Raw genomic sequence first — 14,930 nt, forward strand, 5'->3', positions numbered from 1 at the left:
AGGGAAACCCGCACTTCCCCGTAGCTTCCGTCTGTCTGGGCTCTGCAGCAACAGGTTTTCCCCAGGCTCCAGCTCTGAAGGTAAATGATGTAAGCCCAGAAACAGCTTGCCGGTGGAACCAGGATGCCCAGGCAGTTTCTAGAAAAGGATGCCCAGGCTCAGAAATGGCAGGATGCCCAGAAATCCAGGGCACCCTGGTGCTTCCAAAAGACCAGAGATGCAAGGAGGGGACGTTCTGCCTTAGTGAGGGTGGGCTAACCCTGCCCTGGAGTGACATTCAGGAGCACAAGCTGAATACAGGCCTTCTCCCAGACCTTTCCAAGGAGCTGGGTGCCTGCTGCCCAGGGTGATGGCACAGTGAAGGGTGCAGACATTTCATCAGCTTGCAAAGTGAGGAGGCCTGGGCTGGACAGGGCGGCCTCCAGGGCTCTGGGGCGGTTCAGCAACTCCACCTGAAGGCACAGGACTCCTCACCAATGTAGTGGTCGCCACTGCAGAGAGAGGCTGGCCTGCAGGCCGACCCCATGGAGGCTACGGTGAGCGGTGAGATTTTTAAGGGAGATCAGTCCTCGCTGGGAGGGAGTTGTTCCTCCCCACAGGCCCAAGCCCCAGGTGGCATTGCTCTCGCTCTCACAGACCATCCTCCGTTCTCCTACACTCTCCCACTTCAGGATGCAAGCTATCCTTGAAAGCATGGAGTCCGGGCCCATTCTGAGATCCGCCAGGCTGCTGTTGCCTGCCCCCTTTTCCCTTCTGGGAGCACGCCGACACCAGCCTTGAACTCCTAGCTTCCTGCCTGCTTGGTCTCTGTCTCTGCACCACCTGCCCAGCCTTGGGCCCCACAGACCATCTTATCCACTCCTGCCTCTAAACAGACACGCTGGGGACTCAAGATTGGGGTCTCCTGCCTCAGCCTCTAAGGCAAGCGCCATGTAGGGGCTTGTGCAGTCTGGGTAAGCCATGGGCTGACTTCATAGGTCACTTCCTCAGGGAAACCTTTCTTAATGACCAGGCTCAGCCCCTAGCATGCCAAGCCCTGCCCCCCCCCCCCCCCCCGCCCCCGGTTACTTTCTGTTGAACTCTCTCATTTTATTGTCATCATAGCTCCTACCTTCAGAAGTTTAAACAGTGACAACTTTACCTGACAAAATGAGCTCTGTGCGGTCATTGGCCTTGGGACAGAAACTGTGTCATAGCTCTTTGGGTTGTCAAATGGCCTTTTTCGTCAAAGTTATGGTTCATAGCCCTTTTCCAGAGAGTTGAAGCCATGGGACATCTGCCCTCTAGATAATAGGGTACCAGAGTATCTCACTGGCATGTTCCTTACATCCCTTAGGTGAGATCACTGATAGTTGAGGATGTGCCAGGGCCAGATGCCCAGTGGTTCATGTACAGCTGAGGGCAGCTAGCCTCATGCCTCATCTGCCACCTGGCTTTGTGCTCTTCAGCCATAGAGCCAGCCTAGCTTTGTGAGCGTGCACAGGTGTGTGCCATGGACCAGGGAACCAGGAGAGAGGTCCGTGGAACATCTCCAGTAGCGAAGGAATGGGAAGCACAGCCTCTTGACTGTGGATCTCATCTTCGTGACTGGTAGTTGCCTGCCTGTGACACCTACTTGGGGCATGCTGAATGGTTGTGGAAACCCGGAAAGAGACACCAGGTGAGCCTTTAACCGGATGGGAGCCACTACGCATGACTAGGGATGTCTTTCTCTTTTCACAGAAGCACAATGATGACTTCGAGATGACATCATTCTGGTTATCCAATACCTGCCGCCTCCTTCATTGTTTGAAGCAGTATAGCGGGGATGAGGTGAGTGCTGAACCCAACCCCCTGGGGAGCACTTAGAAACCATGAAAGTGCCTCAGATCCTCCTGTCAAATCCTCATTTCCTTGCATACAGCAATATGTGTTCTGCTTCAGAGCACCTCAGATCTCAGCTCAGAATGGGGGTTAGGGGTGTTGTGGAAGGTAGACCTGCTCTGTCCATATGTGGTTCTACCCGGAGGACAGCATGTAAAGTCTTGGGAGAACCGTCTGGGACTTCGGGCTGGAAGCAGTATTAAGCCAGCAACAGGATACCTGTCTCTAGGCGGCCTCCAGTGAGCACCTGAATCAAATAAGTAGAGTTGGTGGAGAAATGAGTTTATATGACCCATCTGAATGCTCCTGGGACTCTCCGGGGAAACGCTTGTGACCTTAAATTTCTGGAGCAGCCCCGGAAGAGCCCCAGTTCACTAAACACTGGAAGAAAGCCCATGTAGTTGTCTGATGTATGAGACTATCTCCCAAGCCAACCAATTAGTTTGTTCATTTTAAGGCAGACACAGAACAGAGGCACAACATAATCAATGTACACATTAGTGTTAAGGCCCAGCTTTATTCTCCTATCCAAATTTGATTCCTTGGCCTGCAGCCCAACTGACTACATTATTTTCATATTCTACTCTGAACCTTGAGGGCCCAGCTTCATCTAGAGCTCACTGTTCCCAACACTGGTCCCCGAAAGAACTGCGCCCTACTCTGCGTTCAGCCCAGTGACTTTGTAACATCATGTCTTCACTCTGGTTTCTCCAGTAAGAATCCCAACTCATCCCGGACACCACTCCCAGACCCCTGGAGGTTGCCTTGACTTTCCTTTCTCCCCTTCCTCTTTTGCTTATACTGAGAATAACACAATGAGAAGCATAAGACTTGAAGCACAATATAACCAGGTCTGTGTAGCCTAAATAAAAAGGGAGAAAAATATATATCTTAGCTATTTCACCTGCTTTTTATTTTTTATTAAAAATTGCTTTGTGGGGCACCTGGGTGGCTCAGTCGGTTAAGCATCCGATTTTGGCTCAGGTCATGATCTCACGGTTTGAGTTCGAGCCCCACGTCGGGCTCTGTGCTGACAGCTCAGCCTGGAGCCGCCTTTGGATTCTGTGTCTCTCTCTCTCCCCCTCCCCCACTCAGGCTCTCTCAAAAAGAAACATTAAAGACAATTGCTTTGTGATGTGACCTAGTATGAGAGGCTTTGCTGAGGGTGGTCACTCTTTTGAAAATAATCTATTTGGCTGCTGTTGGTTTACCTTGGCCTGCATACAAAGGGACATTGGTCACATGAATCCTTTCAACATTAGCAAATCTTTCAATTTAACATTATTTCATCTTGTTAGCATAGAAAGCCAAGAGGACTGGCGCTGTAGCTGTGAAATCATTTTGGTTTATTCTGACACCCAACAATAGAATCCATGTAAAACTTCTCATTATCAAAACCATCTGACCCAGGGTCGCACTCATTTAGTGGGCACGTATTCCACATTTTAAAGTAACCTGGCATATTAGGAAGGAAATTGGACAGAGAATCCAACAGCAAGAATCCCTCTTTGCCTAAACCTGCTACCAACCTTATATACACAATGGAGTACTACGTGGCAATGAGAAAGAATGAAATATGGCCCTTTGTAGCAACATGGATGGAACTGGAGAGTGTTATGCTAAGTGAAATAAGCCATACAGAGAAAGACGGATACCATATGTTTTCACTCTTAGGTGGATCCTGAGAAACTTAACAAACCCATGGGGGCAGGGAAGAAAAAAAAAAAAGGTTAGAATGGGAGAGAGCCAATGCATAAGAGACTCTTAAAAACTGAGAACAAACTGAGGGTTGATGGGGGGTGGGAGGGAGGGGAAAGTGGGTGACGGGTATTGAGGAGGGCACCTGTTGGGATGAGCACTGGGGGTTGTATGGAAACCAATTTGACAATAAATTTCATATATTGAAAAAAATAAAATCTAAACCTGTTACCAACCTGGGTTTGCTGCCGTAGGGAAATTACCACCCCAGTGGGTGGACGAAATGATTTAGGCTTTTTAAATTAAGCAACTCCGACTTATCTATCATGCTGAGTTTTTGCTCTGCCTTCAAATTCAAGGGTCATGACTGAGGCCTCAAGAAGCTTGACAGGTTCTTGTGGAATCTCCTATTAGTAGAGCCTGATAAGGCCCCACAAGGTATTATGAAAGTCACCTGAGGCCCAGAAGTCCTGCTGAGCCCAGCAGACCACTGAGCCTCTGTAAAGTACCCCCTCTGTGTCTCTGCAGGGCTTCATGACTCAGAATACTGCCAAGCAGAATGAGCACTGTCTTAAGAACTTTGACCTCACTGAATACCGCCAGGTGCTGAGTGACCTTTCCATTCAAATCTACCAGCAACTCATTAAAATCGCCGAGGGTGTGTTGCAGCCTATGATAGGTAAGGTGGCGGCAGGCGATCTCCAGCACTCATCGTGGGGTCCGAAATGATGGGGAACGTGCCTGCTTTTAGGGAAGCAGATATCTTAGGCGTGGCCTCCAGGAAACCAGGACCTTCCTGACGAAGGCAGCGAGGTGGTGTGTGTTTGCTGTGTGCTCGGAGCTATGAAATCTTCCATAGGTGATAAATATAAATTCAAAAGGTATAAATAAATGCGTATATGGTGAAAAAATATATGCCTCGTGCCCACATGTATACTTTATTTGTGGGACAAAAAGCAAGCACATGCAAGAGAACACGGTAGTAAGCATTGGTGCAATAAATGTTGAACACTCTGTCCAAAACAGTGTGCTGGACACTTCACATGAAATCAGATTGAAAAAATAAGAGCCATCCTTTTATAAGTTACGAGAAAAATGACATGTGCACGCATCACTCCGTGTGTTCCATAAAGGCCAGGGAGGAAATTGTTCCTTGGACCTATGCTGTAAAGCTTTCCCCCAGGTCCTTAAAACACAAATAGGTTGTAGGTGAATTCCAAGTAGCACAGGGTCCTTCATGCCATCCAGAAATTCGTCTTCTAGGATATGTTTCATTCCATATCCTTATCCCTTTTAGAGGGATATCTTTTAGAGGTAACAGGCTTAGGGAGAACTGGGAATACTTCACGACTCAAAATAACGGGATGGTTAATAGCACCAGTTCTGGAGTTGGCCATACCTGGGTTCAAATCCTGGCTCTGCCAACTCCTAGCATTGTGACCTTGGGCAAGTAATTTAACTTCCTTAGGCTTCGATTTCCTGATCAGGAAATGGGTTGTTGGAAGATAGAAATGACTGAGCATAAAGCGCTGGCACATAGTTCAACATTGTGCAGTACGACAGACCAGCTAACCTAAGATTTATATGGTCAGCGGCTCATATCAAAGAGTTGTTTGAACATCAGGACGATCTCAGGGCCTAGGGCCAAGTCAGTGGGTAGACCAGGACTACACCCAAGTTGCCCAATTCTCAACTTTGGATCCCTCACAGAAGCCAGTACAGAACTGAGTAGCTACATGCCCATTATCTTTGTCCCATCACCAACAAGCTTAAGTGAAAATTTGGTCCACAGATTTGATCCAAGATTTCTCTGTGGAAATTTTATTCCACATAGAGACCAACACATTAGAAATTCAGTTGCTAAATACTTTCAGTTTCCGAGCACATCAGTATCGTGTGCCGGTAGACGGTGGCATTGCCGAAGCCCAAAGTACCATATGATCTGAGTGGTCCGAAAATGGGTCGTCTCTGGGAAACCTGCAAGTTTCTCTCATCCTGCTTTTCTTTCAGTTTCTGCCATGTTGGAAAATGAGAGCATTCAGGGTCTATCTGGTGTGAAGCCAACAGGCTACCGCAAGCGCTCCTCCAGCATGGTGGACGGGGACAACTCCTACTGCCTGGAAGCCGTCATCCGCCAGATGAATTCCTTTCACACAGTCATGTGTGACCAGGGCCTGGACCCAGAGATCATCCTGCAGGTGTTCAAGCAGCTCTTCTACATGATCAACGCTGTGACTCTCAACAACCTGCTCCTGCGGAAGGACGTCTGCTCTTGGAGCACAGGCATGCAGCTCAGGTAGGAGAATGGCGCCTCGCCCTCGCCACACTGTTGGAGGGGCCCGCACGCACCGGCTGGAGTCGAGCACGAGGCCTTTGTCTCTGAAAGTGGAATCCAAATCTAACTGGTGACGGTCAGTATGTGACTCGATTCCATCACCTGTCATCTGTTGGTGGAATTCAACAACACGGAGTTGGTGACCTGGTAAACAAATGAGTTAAATGCTTGAGAGGCATTTATATACTCTAAAGATTATAAAGGCAACATGGATACGTCAGAGGGAAAAATCAATGAGTTGAGACACGAAGGCTCACACAGAAGCATAAATATATCTGTGACTGTTAAGTACCATTTATTTTAATTCAACCTATATGATGTTTCATTTTCCTATTAACTTATACAGACGTTTCAGGGACCTCATTTTTGCTTGATTTTAAGCACCCGTTCATTCATTTATTCCTTCAGCAAAATGTTACTGAGCGCCAGGTGCTTTTCAGGCTTTTGCCTATGTGAGCTAATGAAGGTGAAGAGAATGATCACACTATTGGCAACTAGGCCACGCAATGAACACAACAGGTGTGCTCACCCCAGTGAGTTAGGAGGACTGGCTTAACACAGCTCACTTTGCCTTGTATCTAAGGTACAATATAAGTCAACTTGAAGAGTGGCTTCGGGGAAGAAACCTTCACCAGAGCGGAGCAGTCCAGACCATGGAACCTCTGATCCAAGCAGCCCAGCTTCTACAGTTAAAGAAGAAAACCCCTGAGGACGCAGAGGCCATCTGCTCGCTGTGCACCTCCCTCAGCACCCAGCAGGTATGACCGTGGCTACCCCGCCAGCTCTGGCGCTCGACCTTCCCTTCCAGGTCCGTTCTGGACAGTGGGTTATTTGTGCAGTGGATGGGATTTCCTGGATGAAGTAAAGACCACCTTGGTCTTTGAAACAAGATGCCACCGTTCCCCCAGTAACTTTCTAGTCCCTCTTGGTCACTTAGAAAGATAAGATAGTGTAAGCCCACAAAACAGTAAGCTTGGGTGAAAACATTTTTTGGTTGTTATTTTTTGGCTTTTTGTTTGTTTTTTGAGAGAGTGAAAGTGCTCCCCCACACACACACACAAGCCAGGGAGGGGGAGAGGGAGAAAGAATCTTAAGCAGGCTCCACACTGGGTGGAGGGTCTCCCCGGGGTCTCAATCTCACAAGCATGAAACCATGACCTGAGCCAAAATCCAGAGTCAGATGCTTAACTGACTGAGCTATCCAGGAGTCCCTATTTTTTTTAATTTGGTTCATTTTTTAAGGTAAAAACATTTTTAAAACACTATTCTAGAATGTTTCTCACTAGAAATTTTAACTTTTGTTTAGAAATGGGCAGCATCATGGGGCGCCTGGGTGGCACAGTTGGTTAAGCGTCCGGCTTCAGCCAGGTCACGATCTCGCGGTCCGTGAGTTCGAGCCCCGCGTCGGGCTCTGGGCTGATGGCTCAGAGCCTGGAGCCTGTTTCCGATTCTGTGTCTCCCTCTCTCTCTGCCCCTCGCCCGTTCATGCTCTGTCTCTCTCTGTCCCAAAAATAAATAAAAACGTTGAAAAAAAATTTTTTTTAAAGAAATGGGCAGCATCAGGCATTTGGCATTAAATCATTTTCTTTACACCTCTACTTTCATTATGGTCATGTTTCCACTTAGAATCCATTAGCATGATTTTAAGTAGTCATTAGGAACCTAGAGACATTTGAATGTGCCTTTCCTCTGTGCCCTACCCCGGCCAAGTCGTATTTGTATCAGGACTCCTTTGCAGAGCTATTACCAGTCTATCAAAAGATAAATCCGGACCACACACATGGTGTCTTGTCCTCCATCATGGTGTGCCCATTTGGAAATTTGCCCACACATGGTGGCCTCACAAAACGAGATCAGCACAAGGAAATCAGACTTTCTGAGCTAAATCATGCACCACCTTCTCCCTCTCCAATACCTAAAGAACAAAATCCAAACTGTGTATTGTAAGTACACCTTTCTTCATCTCCCCCATTAACTGCTAAAAAGATGAAATGCCAGACTCTTAAGAAAAATGCTTCTGGCATAAATGTACTGAGAGTTTTCAAACTTTATCCCCCTTTTAAAAATATTTTGCTTTCAGAAGTTTACTTCTAGAATTCAACTGGCATTGCTTTGCATTTGGGCAGGCTACTTCCACTAGACAATTGGTAGGCAGACAGGAGATTATCCCCTGTTAAATAGGAAAAAAATCTGTTCCTTTGTAAGTGATTTTGGGGGTAGTGAGAGGTAGATACCCTATATATATGTGTGTGTGTGTATATACACACACATACACACACATATGTGTGTGTATATATGTATATATGTGTATATATGTATATACATATATATGTATGTGTGTGTATATATATATATACACATACACACACATACACACACACCTTATATAAGGTAAGATGTCCAGTATTCTTTAAAAGAAATGTTTAGGGGCGCCTGGGTGGCGCAGTCGGTTAAGCGTCCGACTTCAACCAGGTCACGATCTCACGGTCCGTGAGTTCGAGCTCCGCGTCGGGCTCTGGGCTGATGGCTCAGAGCCTGGAGCCTGTTTCCGATTCTGTGTCTCCCTCTCTCTCTGCCCCTCACCCGTTCATGCTGTGTCTCTCTCTGTCCCAAAAATAAATAAACGTTGAAAAAAAAATTTTTTTAAAGAAATGTTTAAATGACTACTAGATAAGAGGCTGAGGATTTCAGGGGCACCTGGGTGGCTCACTCAGTTAAGCATCCGACTTTGACTCAGGTCATGATCTCACAGTTCATGAGCTTGAGCCCAGCATCAGACTCTGCTGTTGAGTGTGGAGCTTGCTTCAGATCCTCTGTCTCCCCTTCTCTCTGCCCCTGCCCCATGTGTGTGCATTCTCTTTCTCTCTTTAACAATAAAAACATTTTTAAAAAATCTGGGGTTCACCTGGAAGGTGAGCTTCAGCGGATTTAAAAAAAAAACAAAACTGAGGATTTCAGGCAACCTTTTCCTAGAATCCTTATCTTACAAGCAACAGCTAGAGGGGCGGGTGGGGATATAGGAGGCAGGAATCCAGTAAGAGTGTTCAGATCTACCAAACAAAACCTATGGACTGTAACTTATTAAGTGTAAGACTCCCAGGTGTCGCTCCAGCTCCGAGTTGTGGGTCCTGTCTAAAGGGGATTGTGCTCTTGTGCCGATGTCCTATATTCTCTGAAATTAAAAATTCATCTTTTGTTCCTTTAGCTCTGTGCTAAGCTTTTGTTTTAATTCCAACAGATTGTCAAAATTTTAAACCTTTATACTCCCCTGAATGAATTTGAAGAACGGGTAACTGTGGCCTTTATACGAACAATCCAGGTGAGTTTTAAAAATCTTCATCAATTTTATAAAATCTTGGTCTAAACCTACTAAAGGAAATCAAAGTTTAGGTTTTAGCCTTGCTTCTCTTTATTAATAAATTTTTGGTTATATTCTATGCCAAAGAACCTTACATTCTTAGGCTTTCCCTTTAGGTAAACACTAACCATATCACCTATAAATAACTTTATATATATGATCTACACACACACACACACACACACACACACACACACAAGACTTAACTTTTATCATCTCTGCTCAGATTTTAGACCTAGTCTAAGTATTATTTGCCACTATCACTTCACTGAACTATAGCACCAAATAGAATTAACAAAGTAAGCAGAATATCTGCCCCACCCATGAACCGAACTAAGAAATATTTTTTAAGAAAACAATTTGAGGGGCGCCTGGGTGGCTCAGTCGGTTGAGCGGCCGACTTTGGCTCAGGTCACGATCTCGCGGTCCGTGGGTTCGAGCCCCGTGTCGGGCTCTGTGCTGACAGCTCAGAGCCTGGAGCCTGTTTCAGATTCTGTGTCTCCCTCTCTCTGACCCTCCCCTGTTCATGCTCTGTCTCTCTCTGTCTCAAAATAAATAAAAACGTTAAAAAAAAAATTTAAAAAAAAAGAAAACAATTTGAGCTCTTTAGTCTTGTCTCTAAGACTTATAATATTTGCCCTTGGGAATACGCTTGAGAGAAAATATATTAGGGAAATGATTATTTAAATCTGTCTTGAGATTATGGGATTTTTTTTTTTTTTTTTTTTACTTAACGATGAGCTTCCTAAAGCTGAGCCATAGAGGATTTGAGCTGAATGCCTAATTTTTATGTGTGACTGGGGCTGATAGCATCTGCATAATGAATCACATCCAGATGACTCAAAAACAGTGATAGTTTCTCCTGTTGTTATAAATGGGGAACATCTTGAGGAGATACAATACTTTCTCACGCCTCTAAACCTCTTTAGCTAGTGAAGTGACACCAACATATGAAACACAGATAAAAAGAAATGGAGGCAAATGATCAGAGGAGTCAGGAAAGGGAGATTAAAATCGGGGTTTATCAAAGACACTGAAGAACCTTGAGAAGACATGGGGTATAAGAAGCTATGCCCTTTGACGTATACTTGGGGTTCTATTCAGAGCACCTTACAGCATTTCATTGTAGAGATCCAGGGATAGAGAAAGTCAGCAATGGCAAATAAACAAACTCCAGCATTGTGTATAAGTAGAGAACAGACGCCTGCAGGTCAAGGGCGGGAAGCCAAGTCAGATAGAAGGTTGTTCTTCCAAGGGCAGGAGAGAAAACGTAGTGACAGGCAGACCACAGGGAAAAGCAGACAGAGGTTTGACCTACACGGCTATTTCAAGAGGCAGGGACACTGATGTGGAAAGATCCAGTTAGGACACAGCTGTAGTCAGCTACTGAAATTAGAGGAAGAGTTTGATGACAGAAGAGAAGCTACTGGGCTGTCTGACTCAGCGCTGATTTTTATGGGGCAATGATAATTTACACGAACCAAAGTATGAGTTTAGGAAGTCTTATTTGGCTTTAAATATCTAAGAGACACACATCAGAGGGAGAGCTGGAACTGCTTGTTGACAGAGGCACTGTTTAGGAGAGCAGCCAGGCCAAAGGTCAAAGAATACTGCCATGTCAGACTTTGGCTTTGAACTGAGGGCACAGACAAGAGGCAGCAGAGGTTGAGCAGATGGCCTCTGAAGATCCAAGTCAGGTTCTGAGTCTTCTTCAGCTACCAATTTCAGTAGCTGGCAATACTATCAAAAATTTTCGGTTTTGGGGGTGTCTGGGTGGCTCAGGTAAGCGTCCAACTTCGGCTCAGGTCATGATCTCACAGTTCATGGGTTCAAGCCCCGTGTCGGGCTCTGCGCTGACAACTCGGAGCCTGGAGCCTGCTTCAGATTTTGTCTCCCCCTCTCTCTCTGCCCTTCCCTCCCTCCCCCCACCTCTCAAAAATGAATAAACATTAAAAAAAATTAAATCGACAGCTGGAAATTGAAAGCATTTTCCATTCATTGTCCATGTAGGTACACCTTTATGCGCTGCACAGCCACCATAGAATCCCCTCTCAATCCTATGCCCACGCTGATTTTGTTCTAGAAACCTGTTTCCCAACACTTTTCAAACACTACTGTGTTATTACTGACCTCAGCCCTGCTTGAAGGCTTTAGAAAACCGGAGGTGCTAGGAGCGGAGCGTCAGTCAGATGTGATGTGCTAATGAATGCGGGGGGAGTTTAGCAGATCAGCATCCTCAGCCTTCTCCAAAGCGGGGAAATAATGAAACCTGTAGAAAGTTACAACATGTCAAAATGTTGTCACTACCTGAGGCAATGGGTGTGGCTTCCTAACAAGGGGGAAAGCTTTCACAGTTGAAGCTCGTAGGAGACGACCTGTGTTTTTACAGATTCAGACTGTGTTGATTTTCCTCTTGGAAGCACTCAGTGAACCAGTCTCAGCAGCGTTTATAAAAGTACAGTTGCACCTGGGTTCACGGTTCAGAGGTTGATGGGATGTGCACAGGCAGAAGGTACAAAGGAACAAGTAAAGATCAGAGCAAACATGGGACTCACCTAGTGCCAGACACCATCCTATGTACTAAACACGATGTGCACTCCATCAGTAATCACATCTGACATGCAGCTACTGGTATTCTGTGTGCCTGCCTAGATTTTATGTTCCTCGTGACTGCCTGTGTGTGTGTGTGTGTGTGTGTGTGTGGTTTTCGTAGTATACCATTTTGATTCCCTGCTTTCATCTTCTGTATATATATATTTTTAGTTATTAGTAGTCACCTTGTTGATCACAGTTAACATCTGAAACTCTCAACAACCTAATTTAAGTTTATTTATTTTTGAGACAGAGACAGAGCATGAACAGGGGAGGGGCAGAGAGAGAGAGAGACACACACAGAATCGGAAGCAGGCTCCAGGCTCTGAGCTGTCAGCCCAGAGCCTGACGCGGGGCTCGAACTCACCACGAGATCATTACCTGGGCTGAAGTCGGACACCCAACCGACTGAGCCACCCAGGCGCCCCACAACAACCTAATTTAAATAATACCAACTCAGTTTCAGGAGTACGCGAGTTCCACTGCTACCCATCTCTGTCCTTCTGTCGTTATTTTGTTATTGTCACAGGCCACGTGTGTTCCACCTATGTTCCCATTGACAGAAATTTATCATTGTTTTCTGTATCTGTATAAACTGTATAGGAAAAAGGAATTACAAACCAAAAGTCCGCTGCTGGCTTTTACATTTACCTATGTTCTTTATTTCTTCTGTGGCTTTGAGTTACTGTCCAGTGCCCTTTTATTTCAGCCTGTAGGACTTTCTTTTGTTTCTTCTCCTTTTGTTTATCTGGAAAGGACTCCATTTCCCCTTCATTGTTGAGGGATGGTTTTGGATGTAGAGTTTTTGGTTAACAGTTTCTTTCAGGACTCCCTTCTGACCTCCATGGTTTCTGATGAGAAATCCATTCATAATCTTCCTTGAGGACACCTTGTTGTATGCAGGAGTCCTTTCTCTCTTGCTGCTTTCAAGATTCCCTCCTTGTTGTTGGGCTTTGATAATTTGACTCTGATGTGTCTCAGTGTGAATCTTTTTGATCCCACGTGGGTCTTTTTTTTTTTTTTTTTCATTTTTTATTTATCTTGGAGTTTGTTGAGTTTCTTGGAGGGGGGAGAGAGGGGTGTCTTTCGTCAGATTTGGGACATTTTTGACCTTTATTTCTTCAGATATTTTCTTCCCTTTTCTCTTTCTGGACTACTGTGACATATATGTTGTATGCTTTATGGTGTCCCACGGGTCCCTCAGGTTCTGTTCGCTTTTATTCATCTTTTTTCTATGTGTTCCTCCAACTGGGTAGTTTCAGTTGCCTTATCTGCAAGTTCACTGATCATTTCTTCTGCCTGCCCAAGTCTGCTGTTGAACCCCTTTAGTAAACTGAAAAGTTTCCTTTCAGTCATTATACTTTTCCTAAAATGTCTGGCTGCAGATAGAGGGGGAAAGGAAAGAGGCTTAAATCTTCCAATTGATGCCACTGGGGGAAGCCACCGTCTCCCAAAAGAAGCCAAAATCAAGGCAGGCATTTGTGCCGGTCCATCAGGGAATGCCAGACCAACAAGTGCACAACCCCACATTTTTGGAGGACAAGCTTCCACTGCCTGCCCTGCCACACTGGCCAGCTTCTCCAGGAGTGTGGGCTTCTCCCCCAACAGCTGCAAGGGGCTGGAGACTGGGGAATAGTGGCTGGTTCATACATACTGCTCTCTTAGTGAACATAAGCAGCCTCCCCCTTCATCAGGCATCCTCCTGCTTGTTGTAAGTGTCCAGTCAGTTTCCAGAGTTCCAAGAGAGTTGATAGCAATTGCTTTCTCCAGCTCAATGGTTGCTTCAATGGAGGGACTGAGCCCCAGTGCTTCCCACTCTGCCATTTTATATGCTGTCACTCTCCCCATTCCAGTTTACAGATGAGAAAACTAAGGTGTAGACAGGTTCAGAAATTTGCCCAGGGTGGTACCAGATCAGAGCTCAGGCTGTTTCCAGACCCCACGGTCTTAACCACTTCACTACAGTACCTGTCCACATGATTTGCACCTGAAATGTAGTTTTTCTATTCTAGCATTAGGGGAGAGCTTAAAGTCATCTCTCCAACAAGCCTACAACAGGGCTCCTCTCCTGCCAAATAACCCCAGGGACAGGGAGGCCATGTTTTCCCAAAGCCCAACCTAATTGTTTTAAATATTTCCATGATACACGCTAATTCACTTTTGTGAGTTCACCGAAACTGGCTATCTTTAGGTGTTTTAAGTATTTTACATGGTCTCATTCTTCCCCACAGGCACAACTACAAGAGCGGAATGACCCTCAGCAACTGCTGTTAGACTTCAAGCACATGTTTCCAGTGTTGTTTCCATTTAACCCATCCTCTCTGACCATGGACTCCATCCACATCCCAGCATATCTCAATCTGGAGTTCCTCAATGAGGTCTGACAAGGCACCTTCCCACCTTTGGCTCCATTTCCAATGAGAGCAAGAAGGAAATCCATACTGTAAAGTAAATTCAAGGATCTATTAAATCTTTAAAAGCGGACCACATCAGAGACTGAGAACCTGCACAGAGTGCTGAACTATACGAAATAAGACACATCTGTCATTATTTTTTGTACCTACTACTCAGAATAAAACACCTGAAATATGGACAGTTTTTTAAGTATATGATTTCAGTCTAAATGAGTTCATATTATAATAATCTACAGCCACCAAGCAGTCCCCATGGCCATATAAAAGGTGCCAATCTATAAAATGGAAACTGCCTAGTTTTGATCTTTCCATATAACTGGAGAATGCCCAAAGTAAAAGAATATTAAAAATATGTAAATCACATAAATTGCCTTCAGAGGACTTTTAACAAATAATGGTACTAATAACCCTGATACTGTTGCATACTGGATAACATTTTTCCAGGTCAACAAACCACAGGTGCAGATGAGTTTGTGGGGAGATGTTCTGAGAACAAAAATACAGGGGCCTTGTGAGAAGTTTGTCAAAAATATTTTGAATGCCTGGTGATGCAGAGACGGTGGTGTAACTGACCTCCCAATGAAACATTCCGAGTACTGGGAAAGCAAAACTATAAGACTCAGTCCCTAATGTGCTTAAACCCTTTTTGCATAGTCTTGGGTTTGTGAAG

The 14,930-nt window shown here is 45.3% G+C and overlaps 1 protein-coding gene across 3 annotated transcripts in view; it reads left to right on the forward strand.

Moving 5' to 3' along the window:
* Positions 1-14,439, forward strand: part of MYO5B (myosin VB) — a 341,784-nt gene extending 327,345 nt beyond the window's left edge. For 2 of the 3 annotated variants that reach the window (XM_040478859.1, XM_040478860.1), the window contains 6 exons: positions 1,723-1,812; positions 4,090-4,240; positions 5,572-5,857; positions 6,480-6,654; positions 9,135-9,215; positions 14,078-14,439. In XM_040478859.1, coding sequence (XP_040334793.1) covers positions 1,723-1,812; positions 4,090-4,240; positions 5,572-5,857; positions 6,480-6,654; positions 9,135-9,215; positions 14,078-14,230 — 936 coding nt within the window. In that variant the 3' untranslated portion in view covers positions 14,231-14,439. Of the gene's footprint in view, positions 1-599; positions 869-1,722; positions 1,813-4,089; positions 4,241-5,571; positions 5,858-6,479; positions 6,655-9,134; positions 9,216-14,077 lie in introns of those variants that run through there. The other variant, XM_040478861.1, reaches the window with a different exon arrangement.
* Positions 14,440-14,930: the final 491 nt, after the last annotated feature.

The sequence above is a fragment of the Herpailurus yagouaroundi genome, unplaced genomic scaffold (assembly GCF_014898765.1).
Source record: "Herpailurus yagouaroundi ecotype Mexico unplaced genomic scaffold, PumYag 142, whole genome shotgun sequence".
NCBI classification, from domain to species: Eukaryota; Metazoa; Chordata; class Mammalia; order Carnivora; family Felidae; genus Herpailurus; species Herpailurus yagouaroundi.